The sequence below is a fragment of the Cupressus sempervirens genome, chromosome 5, assembly GCF_028749045.1.
Source record: "Cupressus sempervirens isolate cs-2001-9-10 chromosome 5, ASM2874904v1, whole genome shotgun sequence".
NCBI lineage: Eukaryota > Viridiplantae > Streptophyta > Pinopsida > Cupressales > Cupressaceae > Cupressus > Cupressus sempervirens.
The window spans coordinates 469082510-469103144 of NC_143122.1; the positions used below are offsets into that span (position 1 = coordinate 469082510).

At 33.9% G+C, this 20635-nt stretch overlaps 1 protein-coding gene across 1 annotated transcript in view; it reads right to left on the reverse strand.

Annotated features, from left to right (window-relative positions):
* The window catches only part of LOC149556790 (uncharacterized), a 35062-nt gene continuing 14427 nt past the window's right edge, over nucleotides 1–20635 (reverse strand). Inside the window, exons 3-5 of the mRNA XM_089831322.1 lie at nucleotides 1437–1532; nucleotides 1066–1202; nucleotides 1–880 (exon numbers count right to left, since the gene is read on the reverse strand). Of these exons, the coding sequence (XP_089687448.1) occupies nucleotides 703–880; nucleotides 1066–1202; nucleotides 1437–1532 (411 nt within the window). The 3' untranslated portion in view covers nucleotides 1–702. The remainder of the gene's footprint in view (nucleotides 881–1065; nucleotides 1203–1436; nucleotides 1533–20635) is intronic.

A 20635-nucleotide genomic window follows, 5' to 3' on the forward strand; every position in this document is an offset into this window, starting at 1 on the left:
TTTATGAGGCAACCTTCTATGAGATTTAACTTCAATAGGTCCAGCAGACCAACTGTACTTATAGAACATTCAAGTATGTAATCACTAAGATGTACATTGTTAGCATCATTAAAGAGATCCCGCATGGAAAATCACTGGAAATATCAAATAGCAATTTAGGAAAATCTGATACGCCACAATACATCTTCTCTACAGTGAAATTCTGGTGTATATCTTCATTCAGAATCTTATTCTTCAAGTCACATACTAGTTTTAATCTCCAATAGCCATATGGGATGAAAAGACTATCATGAATAAGCCAAATAAAATGTTGATGAAGCTTATAACCCCCCCACATCCCAGCCTCTTAGGTTCTCCCATCATCTCTCTACTGGCCAACTAGTCAGATACTCCTAAATAGAAATCTATGACATCAAGTACAAAATAAAGTCCAATTAATGATTTGTTACAAGGAACTAACGAACTCTTATAAATAACTTTGTAGACATGTGTCTAGGGTTAACAAAGTTTACTTCAGAAATTTATTTGTAAACAAATAGCTGGAAAAGAGCAGCTTCACTCAGTGACAACTAGCTCATATGACAAGAAGTGAATTTGTCCAGACCAACTTCAACATGATGTTAGCATATTGGAACTTCAATTGCATGAAATGCCTTGTCTAGATAAATCTTCTTGTACTTCGGGACTTGGTATACAGGTGATCTATTCCCTCTTATCTTCTGTATCATCATTCAAGCTGAAAACATCTGTGCTCACTTCTTTCTTCTCCTTTTCTAGTTTGGGATTGTTTAGATCACTATCAGCCATTGTTATTGGCTTTGTCAGAGACATGGTCACTTCTTCCCCAAACTCTTCTCCAATGTCATCCGAGTAAGCATACCTGTTTACAACAGTGTCACAAGACAGTGAGTAGAGTATTTACCTACTAATTCCTCCTAAATTATGTCAGCTTCCCCTAACAAGCCTATAGTTAACATATTTATTTTGTTAGGATCACCTGTAATATTAGGTGAGAAAAAGCAAATATGAGCGATGACATGAAACACAGACCACAATGCACCTTACCTGGTGGAATTTTGAGATGGAGCCCAAAGTGCACAGATGACACATAGTAAAGCAAATGAAATTATATGCCAAAATGCACCTACAATCCAAGCACTTTGCCACCGTTCACTGAATGGATCAGTTGCCTTGAAATACAACTGTAAGAGCGAGAGAAGCACTCAGAAAGTAACCAAACCAAAAGGTTAAAATCAAATTTCAGAAACTAAATCAGAACAGAATTCAGAATCAGGTAGATATGGATGAAAGCTGTAAATGCACAATAACAAGACAATTCAGTGGTGAATGCTATCGATAAATTTGATCAGAATATATTTAACAGAACTAACCAACAAAGGAAATGAGATGAAATGTAAAAGGGCTATAAAGATTACCTCATATCCAATCCATGCTACAGAAACAATTACAGCCACTGCTAATGCATTGGTGAATTTTCTGTAGATATCAAGCTTAACCAGCAACCTTCTCGCCTGTTAAATTGAGTTCATAAAACCTTAGTTATTATGTACATTTTCAGTAAGACTCTAAACAATTGCATACTAACACATGATAGTGTGCTCTTCACACACAAAAATACAACAAAATAGGAAATAATCCCAAGATACTCCAACACCAACATATATAAGGTGTACAAACTCAAGATGTAAAATATTCAAGTATAATCAAAATCCAAAAAAGATGTGAAATATCTAAATTACAGAGTAGTTCATGAAAAATCCATCAGGAAGTTACACCACAAAATTGGATAATCCCAACTTTTTTTTTGCTCTGGTAGCAAACTCTGCTATTTCCAATATAGTTGATTTCAAGATAATGTAAATAATTGTCTCTAGAAACTTTTCCACGAAGGGACTTGTAGAACGTTTCCACTAATTCATTTACCTCATGCATCTAATTGGTGCCCTGTAAAGAGAAACATTTTAACCTCCAAGAATATAGTAAAAGAATGAGTTGGCAACTAACCTCTGGTGTCAATTTTAATAAATTCACTCCCTAAAAGTTTTTAATAGGCCATTGGTCTTTATTGTACCTAGTTCCATCCCAGTGAATGATCTAACTGCAGTAAGGTTTTCAGAATGATATCAAATAAGTTGGACAAGACTCTATCATTGCCATAAGGTATGTCAAACCACCCAGGTGCAACGTTCCCAAATAAAAAGTGGATATGATCATAAAAGTATATGAGGAATGCCACTCCATGATGGCAAAGAAAGTTGATGAAGCAAAAAGATAGATCGTCTAACCATTAGAGAGAGTTAGGACTCCATCTATGATTATGAAGAAAGTGAAACAACTCATTATCCAATCTTCTTTGGTAGATGTGACAAACTGTGCAAGGGCCAAAAGAAAAACCAGCTTAACAATTACCCAGAGTTGCCCATTGAAAGCTCAAGAACAAGGAAGAAAAATGAAGGATTGGGAAAACACACAATCTATATTATTTGAAGATTTGTATATCCTATTGGACAAACTCCAAATTGTATGGAACCCGACCAGACCACTTGTAGATATTTTCTCCGATACAACCATTCCCTTATATGCCCAACCATGCATATGGACCATAGCAGGAAAAATCTTTCTTCAGAATAACTCAAGAAACCAAAAGATAAAGAGTTTTCTAGCTGATAAGCACATTCAGAAACACAGAAATTCATTTTAAAAAAGAAAAAAAATTCAATTGATGCACACTTGTTTTATCCAAAATAAAGTTACAAGTCCAAATATATTTCCCAATTATCATGATCCATTGATTTCTGATCAACCCCATTAATTCAGAAAAAACATGCTTTGCCTTTTGTTTCTTTTTTCTCGCTTTTTGTTTGTGCTGACATTGATGAGTTGTGATTAATGCTAGCATGCTATGAACCACTCTGTTCTTGCTCTCAGGTCCAATTATACTAAGAAATTTGTGGCACTTCAGCTTCTTGTGCTGAACTTTATCTAAGACTTCTGCCCAAACATCACCACTTCTATATGAGGGAAATTACCACTTTTATGTTCACAGTTATTATTGATCTTCCATAACTAAGTTGCCAGATTCTCTCCAGCAACCCTTAAAGTCTGGTTCAAAACTTTACGAATGTCTGGTCGTTGTCGAATTCTCCCCAAATTCGCCTGTGGAGCCACAAATTCGCCAATAATTCTGTCAGAGTAACCCAGGCAGAATTTGGAGTGACTTTGGAAAAATTTGCTGCCCTGCAGCTGAACCCAGGTCAAATTGGTCTCAAAACATTTTTATTTTTTGACTTTTTAAAGTGTGTTTTTTTGCCTAATTTGGTCTATTTGATGTTCCCAACCCTAAAAGTAACCACTAAAAAGGTCAAAAAGGATGGTTTATATGTCATTTGTGCATTTGTGAATGAAAAAGAAAACTTGCTTAAAGAAATCCCAAATTGACAATTATAGAGGGGTTTCTTTGAAAAAAGCTATGATATCTTTGAATCTAGAGCTTAAAATTTGAATCTCAAATTCTGATCTAGCTTGGTTAGAAATCCTCTAACCAATACAAAATAAAAACTCAGATAACTGAACTTTTCTTTTGATGATTCCTTTCATTCTCAAACTGTCCCCTTGATATGGAAATATGTTCCATGCATGTGACCAAGCATCTCGTGTTGTATGTATGGCTAAATGATGCAATTATATCCTATTGAACTTGAACATAGATATTAAGGTGTATTTTGCTATATTGCTTTACTATTAGCATTGTGGTGTACAGACTAATTTTTTATTGCACACACATATTTTTAAAAACATATGTTTTCATACAGATGAACCAAAAACGAAATCTAACACATCCTAAAAAAATTGAACAAATTTTGAACCTGAACCCCCAACCTGACTCTAAACCCAAATTCGAACTGCCAACTTTATCCCGTAACAGCAGAAATTGGAGAACGTATCGGCAAAAAATAGATTAAAATTTATTAAAAACATAAATCAGAATTTAGTTGGGAAAACTGAAGTTTCAAAAATTTAGAAAAATGCAAAAAATAAAGAGGAAATTCTTCTGCTTTTTGAATTTTAAGTCATCTCAATAGCACAAGATACTGAGAGCAAATAAAAACATGAGTTTAGCACATGATAGCTACACACAACTATCCTACTAGTTAATAACTTGATAGTTAAGATACATAGAGAAAATAAAAAATGAGAGTTTAGCCCCTCTGTCGAACAATTTAGAGTTTAGCACAGTATAGCTACATACTAATAGGTCTTAAATCTTCAATTTTAAGGCATTCCCACACTGTTTATCTTCCCAAACTTTATGCTATTTGCCCTTCTTCTCTTTACTCATGTTTTGTGCATCCTTCTATGATATTTATTATTTCATGTAACTTGCTTCAAAAGGATCTGTAATCACAAAAAAAGGTCTTCAAATTCATTTTGTTCGCATCTTCTGAAGAAATTAGGCAAGTATGAGAGAGTTCTATCAAAAAATCCTGAGCGCCAATAGTCATGGAAATAGGTCATTAAACTTGAAGGACATTAAAATATTGAGGTAAAGTTGAAGCCGCCAAATTTTATATTTTTCGAATAGAAATGCACAAATCATAGTTGTAAAACTCAGCTGGCCTACAAAACTCATAATCTTGGAACTGGATGAGATTCCAAACATAAATAAAACATTAATAATATTTATTTAGAATAAATAAATAATAATATTTATTTAAAATAAATAATATATTTGTGTGCTTTTACTTTAAAAAATTAAAACATTCATTTGTTTATTTAATTAAATAAATTTATCATTACTTAAATGAATGTTAGAAAATGAAAAATTAAAAAGTTAAAAATTGGATAAATTAAAGCTAAAAAAAAAAGCCCATTTATCCCATAGGTAAGAAAACATCGAGAGTAGTTTTAAATAATAATAAAGCCGTGAAAATTTAGCCACCATCTGAAGTTGCAAACAAATGCAAAAAATGCTTGACAAATACAAGTAAAACCTTTTTCAAGAATTGAAAACTGTCTAGCCAGCTCAAAATTGCATTCAATTAAATTGCAATTTTCATTATCTTTTCAAATTACCGTAAAAAATCATTTGGGTGATTTATTGATTAAAGTTGCTACTTTTCAGAGGTAAAAATCGCTAAGAGTGGTAGATTGCAATATTTCATGTTGTTTCACTTTTATGGATCTTCACACAAATGCAAGAACTGAAAAAGTCATAGCCATAGTTTGCAGACGTGGCAAATATTTAACAAAAACTATGCAAAAACTTGGCAACTTGGAAAGTACAAAAAATTAAAATTTCTTGACAAAACATAGTTGTTTGCAAAAGTCAATTACAAAATGTTAAAAATTAAAAATTGACATCCAAGAGAAAATGTGTGGTTTTATAAAAAAATTGGCATTTTTACCCACATTTTTCCTGCCTCTATAAAAACTGATGAGTTACACTTGTAAATACTCGCCAAGGAAAATAATTAAAGTACTCTACAACTGAGAAAGTACTCACAAAGTTTGCATAGTATAGTCATAGCTACATTACAAACTTATAACTAAAGTTTGAAGAAACCTAACACTTCCACATCCACCATACCGTTTTGAATACCACTTTGAAACTTGTAAACATTCTTGAGAGTATGATGTAACAAACAAATCATTTACCACTTTTCAACCAGATAAAGACTTAATATTCACGTTCCACTGAGAGGAATCAATCCTATAGGGCCTTCCCAAGCTTGTGTGCTAACAAATGATACCATGGTGGCACATTCAACTCTATGTGGCTCCATAAGCGTTTAGGTAAGAGTTAGCTTTAGCCAAAGTGCCTCATGCAGCACTAATAACATCATCAATGGCCTTTACAGTAATCTTGTAGTTTGCATTAGCTCCTAAATGCAATTAAAACTGCAAGCTAAATTACAAAATGCACAAAACAAATTGATAATGCAACTAATCTACTATGTAGTGCAAGAACTTAGATGTGCCTACATCAAATTTATTCAAAAAGTGAAATTGTGAACCAAGAGCTCAAAATGATGTCAGAAATGCTTGATTCAATTTTTCTTGCACATAATCCACACAACCATCTTCTTCTAGCCCCTTACCCTAACAATGAATAAGTTATTCTTATGCTCTACCAAATTTTCTTATGAATGCACTTTATACATTTGTCTTTTACAATCAATATAAGCCTAAAACTGTATTTATTTAGTCACTTCATTTTTCAAATCAAAAGAATAAAGAATAAACAAACAAATTGCATAATGACAAGATATCAAATCCTCCTAGCAACTCAATTTCATATGCATCTCAACTTTATTTTGCCTAACAAAATATTCTTGGGTTTCACTTATCTTAGTTCTCTATGGAAACCATCCTTTCCTCAATCATTCCATAATTAACTCCCTTTAAGAGAAAATCTTACTCCTCTCAAACATTTGTCTATGTTGTATTTGAGACTTATTATCTCCAATTACTTTGTGACTTGTGTGTGTATGATGCAGGAGCATCTTGCATGGAAAAATTATTGAAAAAAAAAAAAATTTGAAAAAAAAAAAAAATTCTGGAGGAGAGAGAAAGTGACGAAAATTAGAGGAGAAATAAATAAATAAATAAAAAAAAGAGAAAAACGACAAAAGAAAGGAAAAGGGGATTTCTATTTTCGAGGTGCATTGGTGGCATAATAGAAAAAATAAAAAATAAATGGTTGTCATTCCATTTATCGAGGTGTGTGGGAAGAATTCTAGAAAGTTATGAATATTGTACAAAGTTTTGGAAGTTGTAGAAGGTTGTGGAAGATGAAGAAGGTTGTGGAAGTTGTAAAAGGTTGTGGAGGAATTCTAGAAGGTTGTGGATAAGTCATGCATGGGGTGGTAAGTGCCTATTTAAGCAAGGCATATGAGCATTTCTAAATCAAGCTCAAGAAGGAGCTCAAGGGGGAAGCTTGAGGAGTAGAAGCTCAAGGAGAAGCTCAAGAAGTGGAAGCTTGGGAAGCTTGGAAGGCTTCAAGGTGTGAAAGAGAAGGAGAAAGTGAAGAGTGAGTTTTCCTGAGTCTGTGAACAGAGCGCCGAATGTGAGGCAGTTTACAGCAGGATTGTGATGGACTTGTGAGTGTGTAGACAGAGCGCCGAATGTGAGGCAGTTTACACTTGGATCTTGGATTAGGTTGGAGAAGAGCTAGTGACTGCGGTTTAGAAACAAGGAGGTTGCTTGGTGGCTCGCGAGCACAAGTTGAGATCTCAGAGGTTTCTACCAGAGTGTGGATCTGGACTAGCTTGGGTTTGGATTGGATCTTGAGAGATCTTGTTGCATTCTTTGTCATGAGTTGGTAAAGGTGGTGTGGCCCTTTGTCAGTGGTATCAGAGCATACCTTCATCAAGTGGTATCAGAGCATACCTTTGTCAAGTGGTATCAGAGTGGTCCTACATTAGTTCTCTATGGAAACCATCCTCTCCTCAATCATTCCATAATTAACTCCCTTTAAGAGAAAATCTTACTCCTCTCAAACATTTGTCTATGTTGTATTTGAGACTTATCATCTCCAATTACTTTGTGACTTGTGTGTGTATCTCATACATGTGTTGAAAGAGATCTTCAAAATTTGTGCTATGGTGCCTTCCTCGCACCTTCAACAATTTAGTGACACCCCTTGGTGATGCTCCATTCACTATCTAATAAGGTGTTCCGCTAATTGACTTTTTCACTAAGTTTCTATATATAAATTCAATTTGTACCAGCATGGAGTTCAATTGTGTGGCCATACCTTCCAAGGTTTCAATTGTTACCCTTATTTTGACCATTTGTCTACAAATAATGTGTTGAACTGTAGGTCAACTATTCGCAACATTTCTTCCATAGTGTTCACTAGAAATGGTGGAGGAGTATTGTATCTCTGTCTAAAGTAATACTCTAGTAATCCATGCAAAAACTCCACCTCATTGAAGAGAAATTTTCTCTATAAAAAGTAATACTCTATGGTAATCCATGTAATTGCACGACCTCATTGAAGAGCAAACTTTCCACACTTGATGGATCCATCATTGCTTGCAAGGAATGAAATGCACCATCTTTTAAACCTAAGTTATTGGGCTCACACCCTGAGCCCTCAAACTGAGTTCAAGGTGGGAACCCAGAACAGCTTCACCTATGGGTCCGTGTTGGTTGTGCACAACTCTATGGGTACTCACGAATTCACACACTCGTGAACCCATGAGTACCCACAATGTTGGGCACACATCCTTTGCATACCCGAGCGAACTCGTAAGTACCCACAATGGTGGGCGTGCACCCCGTGTGTACCCAGCACGAAAAAGCAAGCTTTCCACCCTTGATGGATCCATCATTTTCTTATAAGGAATGAAATGCACCATCTTGTAAAACCTAAGTTATTGGGCTCGCACCCTGAGCCCTCAAACCAAGTTTGGGGTGTGAACCCGATTTGAGTTCACATGTGGGTCTATGTTGGGTGCACACAACACTATGGATACTCACAGATTCGTGCACTCATGAACCCATGAGTACCCACAATGTTGGGCACATGCCCTTTGCATACCCAGTACGAACCCTGGCCCACCCACTGAGTACCCAAGCGAACTTGTGAGTACCCACAATGGTGGGCGTGCATGTCGGGTGTACCTACCACGAAAGAGCAAACTTCCACCCTTGATGGATCCATCATTTGCTTGCAAGGAATGAAATGCATCATCTTTTTAAACCTAAGTTATCAAGCTCACACCTTGAGCCCTCAAATGGTTAGGGGTGCGAACCCGGTACGAGTTCACTTGTGGGTCCATGTTGGGTGCGCACAACACTATGGGTACTCATGGATTTGCGCACTCGTCAACCTGTGAGTACCCACAATGTTGGGCACACACCCTTTGCATACCCAATATGAACCCAAGTGCACCCACTGAATACCTAAGTGAACTCATGAGTACCCACAATGGTGGGCATACACCCTTTGCGTACCCAGCACAATCTTAGGCACACCCACTAAGAACCCGAGCAAAACCGTGAGAACCCACAACCCAAAGTTAAAAAGATTTCTTGTTACATTCCAATTTTTGACCTAATTTGAAATATAGCCATTGAGGTTCACATTAAGTCAATTGGCAGTTTAATTTGTTATGATCCTATGAAAATGATAAAATAGTTAGTTGTTATAATTTCAAGTGAAGATAACATGCTAGTTGATCATTAATCACGAATTCATGGAATTGAGAAGATGGTTAACCATTGTGATTATTTATAACTAAATAATTTATTATGATAATTTAATTGTGGAGAATTTCCTTGTAGAAAGCATGTCAAAGGGGTGGAAGCATTGTCAAAAAAGAATTGGGTAGGAGCATCACCATCACTGGACAAATGAGTTGAAGATCTAGCGTGAAACAGGATACATCTATGGGACCTACATGAGCTATTAAGGAAACAATTTAATAAAGACATAAAATAATCTAAATTAAAATATAATTCATACCTTTAGAGATTCACTATTAAATTTTCTTATTCTATCATTATAATAAATAGTTAAATACAAACACATAAATATAAAAATGAAATGGCACCAATAAATTATAATAATATAATCTAATGATGTCACTTCTTCAATATAATTATGTGAACGTATATAAGAGCATATTATAATAATAAAATGAATTTTAAACTCTTCAATTCCTCCTTATTTCTTTTCCTTCTTTATTTGTCTCCTTTTCAAAATTCGAATTTATGATGTATTCGAATAGTTTTCTTGATAACCGAACGAAGCCAAGGAGTCTTGACTAGTCTTTAAGAGAGTCGTGTTTTGTGTTTTGACCAAGCAACTTCATTCTCTCTTTGATTGATATGTTTTCCCTTTTTCCGTGATAAGCATACTGAGCCCTGATTCACATTTCCAGCCAAGCCATTACAATCCGTTTTGCACAGTCAGTAATACACTGATCTTCCCTTATTCCGCCATCGCTGATTACTTAAGCCAAGAGCCCAAGCTAGCGGGTAAAAAGAATTTCCCTACAGGAGTTCCGGCCAAGGATGAGAGGAGCCACATCCTAACAAACTTCAGGCCAATCTCCGGTCATGGTTTTATGCATTGCAATTCATATAATTTCCTTCTTCCATGAATATAAGACTGACTGTTGCTGGTTTTTCCAATGTTAGAAATATGTATAGTAAAACATATGTATTTGAATTTCCTTCTTTTCCAGAGCATAAGTCTAACTGCAACTGAACATACTTGCTAGGACTATGAATGATACTTTTCATGCATTCGAATATCATAAGTCATCCTTTTTAAAGTAGCAGACCGAATGCAGCCAAACATATTTGGTTTGATACAAATACCTTGCTGATGGTCTCTTACATTTCATTGAGCCATTGAGAATTTTTAGTTTTATCTCTGTAAAATCAAAGCATCATTATGAAATCGATTTGAAACTGTAATGAGTATTTTTAATCAATATCAATAAACATGCTCTTATTTTTGTTGAAATAAAGAACAGATTTTTCTTAGAATCTTTAACGTCTGGGTTTCACCAGGCGATGAAGCCATGAAATCGTGAAGAGGTGTAAATGAAAATAGAATGGTTATAATCTTATAGACACCGAGGAATTCACCAACAATGAGGCCATGAGAATGGTGAAGAGGTGTAAATAATACTCAAAATGATCATAATCTTTCAGGCACCTAGGATTCACCAGCAAAGAAGCCATGAAATGGTGAAGAGGTGGAGTTAATCTGCAAAGAACCAAGAGTGAAATCAGATATTAATATTTAAGAAATAATTAATTAATAGCTCATGCATGGATCCTATTAATTGTTTCTCCTGCTGTCATGTCATATGATGTGTTTAAAATACCAGGATGCTCAGTAGATGACAGATGTTCCAAATCTGATTTCAGGTAGGGAGGGCCTTTCTTGTTAAGAGATTGTGTAGGGAATAAGTTAAGGTCCGAGGTTGGGTGGTTAAGCCCCTGACAATGTTTCACCTCTCCCCAAGATGTCGGACGTGCCTCAGACAAAGATAAGCTATGCATTCAATTGTTTATCGAAAAACAGGTATTAACACTTTTATATAAGAGAAGGTAAGACTAATTGAGTTATTTCATTGTTACAGTTATTTTACACTTAGATGCAAAAGATAGATTTATGGATTGCTTTTCATTTATATGAAAATCAAATATGAGCATATCTTTTAATTTTATGTTAATACCACAATTGAGAAATCAAAAGGAAAGGAATGATTCAGTGGTATCTAGAGCCCTAATTAATACCATGGTATCTGAAAGCCCTAAATGATCCAGTGGTAATTGAAAGCCCTAAATGATACTGTGGTATCTGAAAGCCTAAACGATCCAATGGTAATCAATGCCCTAATTGATATAGTGGAATGTGATGCCCTAATTTTAAATATAGTGGTATTTAATCATAATCATTATTTGATTTTGAGATAGCGGTTTTAGATGGTAGTCATGTGATATTGTTATAGTGGTATTTGTGGACTAACCCAGGTGGTTACAGAAGTATCCTTAGTTTGATTGCGATCTCAAATTTCATGGTATGTGGATTTTAACTTCTATAGTAATTTCAATGATAGTGTTTTCAACTCTTCGCTAAGAAATTTTGTTTAACTAATTTTAACCGTAAATCTTTTTCATATGAATGAAACTGATTTAACTGTCTTCCTATGAAAATGAAGTATTATCTATAAATTCTTTGAGAATGTTAGTTGTTAATTTAGACCCAAGAAAACGGAATGTTACATTTCTTTTATTATATTTGATTCCTAACTCTAAAATGTTGTAATATGTAGCTGCTGAAAATTCCATAGATTATTTTTTTGATAATCCCTATGATGACTGAAGAACATTTAATCTAGTTTCATGAACTACATTTTCATTTTGTTATAGGTAATTCAATGCAATGGTTTTCATTATAATCATGAGCATAGATCAATGATCAAGTATTTAAATTTTTAGTATCTTTGGCATTTGACATTGATCAATGATCAAGCATCATACTATGAGATGATTTAGTTTTACAATTTTGTATATTTCTCTTATTGTTTTGTGTGTGTGGGTGTAGAGAGAGAGAGAGAGAGAGAGAGAAAGAGAGAGAGACATACCCATACATACCAAAATGCGAAAAAAAAAAAAAAAATCCAAGTACCCACGTATTGAGTTCTCATATCCAAACCCGAATGGCAACTTCATTCAAAACATTTCACAATCACAAAAATCAAATTGTTACTTCTTTGCATTTATGGTAACCCAAGGACAATCTATGTACTAGTTCTCCCATGGTTATGCCTGGCATACAAAGATTTGTACAGCTATATTTTTGTGCCACACCCTAAGTGATCTAGTTCATTTAGCATCTCCCCACAAAGTTATGAAAATCTCGGCAAAATTCAGGCCAATGCTCTGGCATTGCATGTCTCTCGTTAACTTCAAAATGATCTCTCAGCACATTGTTAATGTAGTCAAGGTTGCAGGGGCCAATTCAGGATTGTCCAGCCTTGCAACCCATGCCATTTTCTTTACTAGTCATGAATGACAATAGATCAAACTATATTACATGATCTCACTTAATGTATTTCCTCTTTAATAGACTCTTAACTAGATTATTCTGCATTCTTTGTCTTCTATCCTCCTCATCTATCTCAAGATTTGTTCAGTCTCTCTTTCATCTATTCAATCTGTCCTTATCTATATCAGACTTCTCTTACATAGAAGGCAATGTGGTGGTTGATAGTGCAATCCACACTCCTAAGCACAAACCTAGTGTAGCATGTCAGCGCATTGATAATGTGTATCACTATCCCCAATGAGCTAGGAGTCTCCAAATGTAATGTAATTCTATATATAACTTGTGCTAGGACCTATAGCAAAGTAGATAACATTAAAAATTGCCACAAGTTTCAAATTTTTGCAACATTGCAATATCTAGTGTAAGTCTCAATTAATTTCCTTAGACGAACAACATATTTGTGGTGATCGATACCACAAAGAAATCAAATTTAAGGTTCTAAATACACAATAGAATGCATGATGCCAACTGCAACCTATTATAATTATCTACAGCAACTTGTGTCTCTTCTAATGATAAACTTATGCTTAAAATTTCTATTATGAGATTATGCGTCTTGAAAATTGAATATGGTGATATGTAAAGCCTCAAACTTGACTTAGTCAACTATTGTACACCTAGAAAATCAATAGAGTGCCTACAAAACAAACAAATTTTCAAAAAATATTTTTTTGGTTGATGCAAAATCACTTACACCCCAAATGGTCATGCATCAAACACTCTAGGTAACAACAAAATAAGTTGAGCTCCCTCACTAAGTTGAGCTCAATCAATCTCGACTCTATATAGCCAAGTAGAATAGTCAAGTAGTTTGTCTTTCCATTTCACTGAGTATTCTTCATACTACCTGTTCTTGTGTTTTTCCCCATTCCATGATTATGTATCTCATAAATTCCTTCCATCCTTCCAGTAGGTATTGATACTTCCAAATTTATTACTAGTTGGGTTCTCAATTCCCTTCATACTATTCATAAAGATCAGCAATATTAAACACAAGTGAAATACAAAAATCTTCACATAAAAATCTAGATAACCAAGTATAATGCAGACAACCCATTTCTTGTGTTTTCCTCAATTCTATGATCGTGCATCTCTTCAAATTCTTCTAAACATCATGTAGGTACTAATACTTCCAAATTTATTACTAGATCGGATTCTTAATTCCCTTCATAATGTTCAGAAAGACTAGCACTACTGAATACAAGTAAGATACAAAAATGATCAAGTAATTCCACTTAATATGCACTTCTAGAATTGAATTTCTTAAGAATCCTACAAGATCCAAACTTCTTCATCTTTGGTTTGTTGTAGGTTCCTTGTGGAAATACTGTCTTCATTTTTCTTTGATCAGCACTCCCTTTGTCTTTCTAATTAATCTTCTCTAAATGCCGCTTAACTTTCTGATGTAATTTTGTCATGTATTCTACATATGTTAAAACTAAAACACTTTTTTCTGTGATCTAAAATAAAATTTCTTGGTTCAAAAACATTTCTTGGATTGTGTCCGCATATAACCTTAAGGGTCCGTTTATTTCGTGGAAGATGACAGGAATTGGCTTTTTCATAACCCGGATTTGAAAATTTTTGCGTTTGTTTCAAAATTGGCAAATTGGAATTGGAATTTGCAACTTCCAATTTTGTCTCAAAATCAGGTTTTCCGACTTCCTACTAGCAAGTAGGAATTGAAAATCAAAACTTGGTTATGTTTTTTGAGGAGTTTAAAAACAATAGATTGAACTACTTTTTGAAGTCTGCCTTCAACTCCAAGTTTACGCATAAAAATGTGTCTTCACACACATCTTCTGAGTGAAACAAACAGTTCAAGTAAAATCCCAAAAATAAGAATGAAGATTTGCAAAACCTTGATTTGGCAAAACCAAGATTTGTAGAAATCCTAATTTCTACAATTCCACGAACCAAACGGACCCTAAAGGTTTTCTTCCAATACTGCTATTCACTAAGTTATCATAAGAGAATTCAGCTTGCAATTACATTAAATCCCAGCTTATCAATTTCTCACCTAATAAACATCTTAACAAAATTCTTAACTCTTGTTTACAACTTTCCATCTATTTGTGGATGATATGCCAAACTAAACTTCAGATCTGTGTTTATCTTCTTCTATGATGCTCTCCAAACAGTATTCAACAAAGTTCACATCCCTTTCTGACGCAATGCTTATAGGAGACCCATGTAGGTTAAAAAAATTGAATTCCCTTGGACAGTGGTTAGTCTGTGTACCATATCATTAGTATTCTTACAAGCTATGACATCTGCCATCTTTGAATAATATATCAATGACTACAAAAACAGAAGAACGTCCCCTTTGAGTCCAACGTAATCCCAACTCAAAATGCATACTAACATCCTCACATGAGCTTCCCAAAATCTTTCTGTAGTATACTTGTTCACTATTAGAAAAACAATTCTCATTTGAATGAGCTATTATTGTGGTTCATCCAGATCTCTGTCATACTCTCCTTGTGACTAATTATGCTCAAGTGCATTATGTTCATCACCTCTACACTTGAAAGTTTGAAATGAATGATATCTCCAAATGATCTTCCACTGCCTCTCCAATACCAACTATGGCCTCTTTGGTAATTATCAAATCTGCCACTGTGTTTTCTTTCTGAGTTTCCTTATGATTAACATATATTTATGAGTTCCCTCTTCTGCCTCCTTCATTCCCACCTCTTGAAAATCTGCCTCCTCTTCCTCTCTTGTTTCTGTTGGTCTGAAATCTTCAGTTCAACTTTTCCTCAACCCTTAGGGGAAATTGATATGCTTCATCAATAAACTAGATGACTAAAATATTCATTCTTCTTAGGTTGATCCTCTTATACCATTGAAATACGAAGCCATTTGTTTCTTGTTATTTCACCAGTGTTACAAGAATTGATAAGTCTTACCTAGAATTGACAAGTCTATAGGCAGAGACCTTGGATGAGTCGAGGAGACTCGACAGCCAAGTAATCGCCTGATTCGCATAGTCTAGGTGAGACCTGATGGGAAGACTCAGTAACTGTGTATTTCATCTATGGAATCAAGACACAAATTATTTTCTTAATGCAGTGGGCGATATGATTGATGTTGATCTCTTACTTATTCCTTTCAAGCCAAAGTGAATGGAACTTCTTCACTGCCCTTTGTTGGCATCGGTTAAGGATGTCATTGATGTCAAACTACAACAGGGAATGACCTATATTTCAAATACTAACTTTCAGTTGATTGATTGAACATCTGAAGTTAATTATACACGACAAGGAGAAGAAAATATTCGTGCTATGGTTTAATTCATACCTGTTGTCTCTTCAATTGTGGAAAGACACTTGCATTTGATATGACTAGATAAGCTGCAGATACTTTTCCATATATTCAGAAGACGATAGTGACTTAGAAATGTATATATATAAAGGCTTTGAACGGCACTTACAAAACTGGTTTATATGGATACGAAGACTTGGCACTGACAAAACTGGTTTCTTCGTCTCCAACAGTTTGATAGACATGGTTACAATATATTCTTACCGTCTTTAGACAGAAATCCATTTTGATCAAAATAATGAACAGCTGTGTTGGTGGGTCGAAGTGCGAACAATGGTTTAGAATCTTGATATATTTGTCAATAAAAAGTAATTTGACGGGAGGTGGCTGAATATGTGTCGGGTTTCATGAATAAACTACAAACTTTCATTTTGTGGGGTAAGCAAACAGACTTGGTTCAATAAATAACTCAGCTTGTAGACGTGTATGCATTTGAGTCAGGATGCCACTTCAGCAGACTTTTGATTATTAGTCCAGCCTATATAGGCAGAGACTTATGTTTTCACATCATTTTCTACTATTAGTTTGCCTGCAACCTAAAAATATTAAATTACAATTGTAATGTTTCCACAACTTTTTTTTAATTTTTAATTTATAAAATGTTGTTTCTTTTTTCTAATTGGCTTATCATATTTCTGCTAGTGGTTTTACTATTTTTCTTTTCAAAAAATTCAAATAATTGTCTCGCTAATCAAAAAATTAAAAGTCATAAAGAATAATGTAATGTATGTTAATTTTTGTGCAATGAGATATAATGGGGTTGCCTCCATTCTAAAAATATTAAATTACAATTGTAATGTTTTGAAGAAATTTTTTTAATTTTGATTTTTTAAAGATTGTTTCTTTTCCCTAATTGACTTAGCGTATTTTTCTAGTGGATTTTTTATTTTTCTTTTCAAAAAATTCAAAATATTTTTCTTCCCACCAATTTAAAAAAACTAAAGAACTTTCTATTGTAAACATTCAAATTAATGATGTATTTAAAATTAGAAAAATGTAATTAATCAAAAGACTCTGGTTGTCTTCCAGGCATAGTCCAAGAAGCTAGATAATTATTGTTTATAAGTCGTGTTGTTGAAATACAAAAATTTTCCTTCATAATTTTATGAGAATTCAATATCTCTCACAAAATAATTTATAATCAGTTTGTTTTTTCGAAGACAAAAGTTCCAGTAAAAAATTTGTTGGGTTTGAATTATTGTTGCACATAAAGTACAAAGCAAAACAATGATTGATTACTTACAAACTCGATTTGGTTTCATACTATCATGTCTATCATTTTGTTGATTGGGATTATAAAAAAAATCCAATTTGAATCAATCATGTATGGAATAAGTTTACTTCTATTTCAAATTGGTTAATGCAATAGGAACAAACCAACTCCGAGAGTTTGACCAGCAATAAATGTTTCAAGAAATAGTTTGCATTGACTTGTATTGTGTTTTGCATAGAAGCCAATTCAAGAATTGAGAGAATGCAAGATTGTCCATATAATTACATAGACTTGATTTTTAAATAAATTTTGTACTATCCTAGTTGAATTAAATCGACTCACAAATGTATGGGCATTTATTCAAATTTGGTTAGGAATGAATTTGGATGGAGTACATCATCAGGCTTGAAAGATACCATTGGTTACATGGTTGGAATTCCTTGGGTGGACAGGTATTGGTTATTACCTAACGCTTGTCTTCCTTATTATTGTTGAGCATTTGGATCTGATTTATGTTTTAAAAGGTATTGGGTATAAAATAAGTTTGAAGAGAGATCGATTTCAAGAATCGATTCATTCCATTAGTTGTTTCTAGTTGTATTTGACTAGCAATGAGTTAGGATGGTTGAGTGGGACAAACTTGCATGAGCTTATATTTAAAAGGCACCAAATTCAAGATTTGGTTAATCAAAAGTCATATGACAATATTGAAAATGAAATTAGGTCTATTATAAGAGTGTGTATGAGCTTTGTCGATTTTACAATTAAGTAAAGTGAAGTGAGAATATACAGATTTAAGATTGTTCAATATACCTTTGCATCATAAAGAGAGATATTAATATTATAGGTCTTAATATATAATATAGTTTATTATGAATATTAACTATTTATTATTATCATTTATCAAATTTGTACATCTGTTTTAATCTTAATTCTTTTTTAAAGTGAATGTTATAAAGTGAAGCGAGAATATACAGATTTAGGATTGTTCAATACACCTTTGCATCATAAAGAAAGATATTACTATTATAGGAGGTCTTAATATATAAAATAGTTTATTATGAATATTAATTATTTATTATTATAATTTATAAAATTTGTACACATGTTTTAATCTTAATTCTTTTTTATTAAGCGGGACTCAAGCTGTATCACAGCTCTTATTAAACATGTGAATGGTAAAGTATGTTTGTTTCTCTTAATTAGAAATCGTTCGTATATTTGACGGTAGTAGTTGTAACCAATCTCCACTAATCGAACACCAATCTCCAACTAATCAAACTCTATATAACATGCATTCCAGCGTTAAATTTGAGCAAGAGAAAAAAGAGAAATATGCCTGAATTTAAGATGTTGTAAAGGCTGAAAAGGAACGAAGGTTTCAGAGCAAAAGAGGTGTTGAAATCAATATTCTGAAGGTAGAAGACTTGTTCAGGTGTTTGAATCAAAACAATGAAAAGCTGTGTTGGTGGGTCGAAATGCGAATAATGGTTCAAAATCTTGATACATTTTGCTTTATCAATAAAATGTAATTTGACAGGAGGTGGCTGAATATGTGTCGGGTTTCATGAATAAACGACAAAATTTCATTTTGTGGGGTAAGCAAACAGACTTGGTTCAATAAGTAACTCAGCTTGTAGACGTGTATGAATTTGAGTCAGAATGCCACTTCAGCAGACTTTCTATTATTAAATTTGTGAATGGTAAAGTATGTTTGTTTCTCTTAATAAGAAATCCATTCATATATTTGACAGTGGAAGTTATAACCAATCTCCACTAATCAAGCACCAATCTCCAACTAATCAAACTTTATATAACATGCATTCCAGCGTTAAATTTGAGCAAGAGAAAAAGAAAAGGATGTGCCTGAATTAAAGATGTTGTAAAGGCTGAAAAGGAACGAAGGTTTCAGAGCAAACGAGGTGTTGGAATCAATATTCTGAAGGTAGAAGACTTGTTCAGGTATATTCCGTATATTCAAAAACAGGCAATTGAAATTCACGGGAGTAAGAAGCTTTGCTTATAATCTGTAATCTGTATTGTAGTCACAGCAATTTACATATGTTCAGGCATTGAAGTTTGACGGATATGATTAAAGTTGATATTCTGTGACAGCAACATTACTGATAAGTTTTTTGAATTACAGCTTGCTCCAAAACTGTTTGAATCAGATCAGATAATATTTAATCAGTTATCATAAAATCACTATGAATTGAGATCATAGGAACATGGGGACGCTGTTTTTGGCTGCCGCACCCAAGACGGGGATAGGTGACGGTGTTCCTGCTTCCCCAGCGATGCCACCAACTTGCCGCCAGGAGGGGACGTCCCCACGTACTTGTTTGGGGACTTGGGGATGGGGACGCATCCCCCAACCCAGTTGGGCCATCCCCCTTTTCGGCACATAAAAAAAAAAAAATTAAAAAAAAAAAAAAATTGAAGGTTTTGTTTTGTTGGTTTTTATTGTTTGCTAACCCTAGGGTATATGGGGCCCATTTAGAGGTTGAAATCCCATTAAATCTCTATGTTTTCTTATTTCTAATCACTTCATAGTTTTCTAATTTTGTAACAGCAGCAAGAAGAAGAATTTTCATAGTTTTCTAAGTTTGTAGTTTGTATTTGAGACTTGGATATTTAAAGTTTGAAACATTGAACATTGAACGTATGTGATCATATTATGGTTGTTGCTATTTGATGTAATTAAGTGTATGATGCCACTGAATGATTGATTTGATAATGATACTCATACATTTGCTAAATTGATGATAAGATATATCATAATAGATATCTATGACTTTTAAGTTTTGAATTTGAATCTCCAATCTTTGATTATTTAAGCTATTTGATAGAAGTTAGAACTTAGATCTCTTTCATAGTTCATTGTTCAATGTTCAATGCAATGTAAAACAAAACTAGCAATAGCGATTTTGATGAACTTACACGTCATATTTATGTCTTATATTGTTATAAATCTTTTCATAGTTAGCATTTTAAGTATCATATGTATAGTATATAATATATACCCCCCGTTCCCCCCTCCCATACCTCGTCGCCATCCCCAAATTGAGGCCCCTTTGTCCCCCCATCTCAAAAACTTGTTCCCCTGTCCACATGTCCTCTAGGCCGGTGTAACTATGGTTGAGATACAATCAAGAAAACTATCATATAGTTATCACTATTTCAAGCAAAGTGTCAATTTTAAGTTAGTGTTTTCATGAATTACTAAGTGATTCATCAAATTTTGCAAGTTGAATAGTTATTAGTTGATTTTTGAATTATTTTAATTCAAATGATATTTCAAACTGTAATGAATTGTATCAAAAAAGAGATTGGGATCTCAATTAAGTAGGTGCTCTGAATATAACCTTCCTTCTCCAAAAACCACCTTCCAACCTTGAAGATGTGTCTCAATTTTCAAATAGCCTATTTTTTCTAGTTCAAATCCAAAACTCAAAATTTGAACTTAGAAATTTGGTGATTGGGTGCCAAAATAGGGA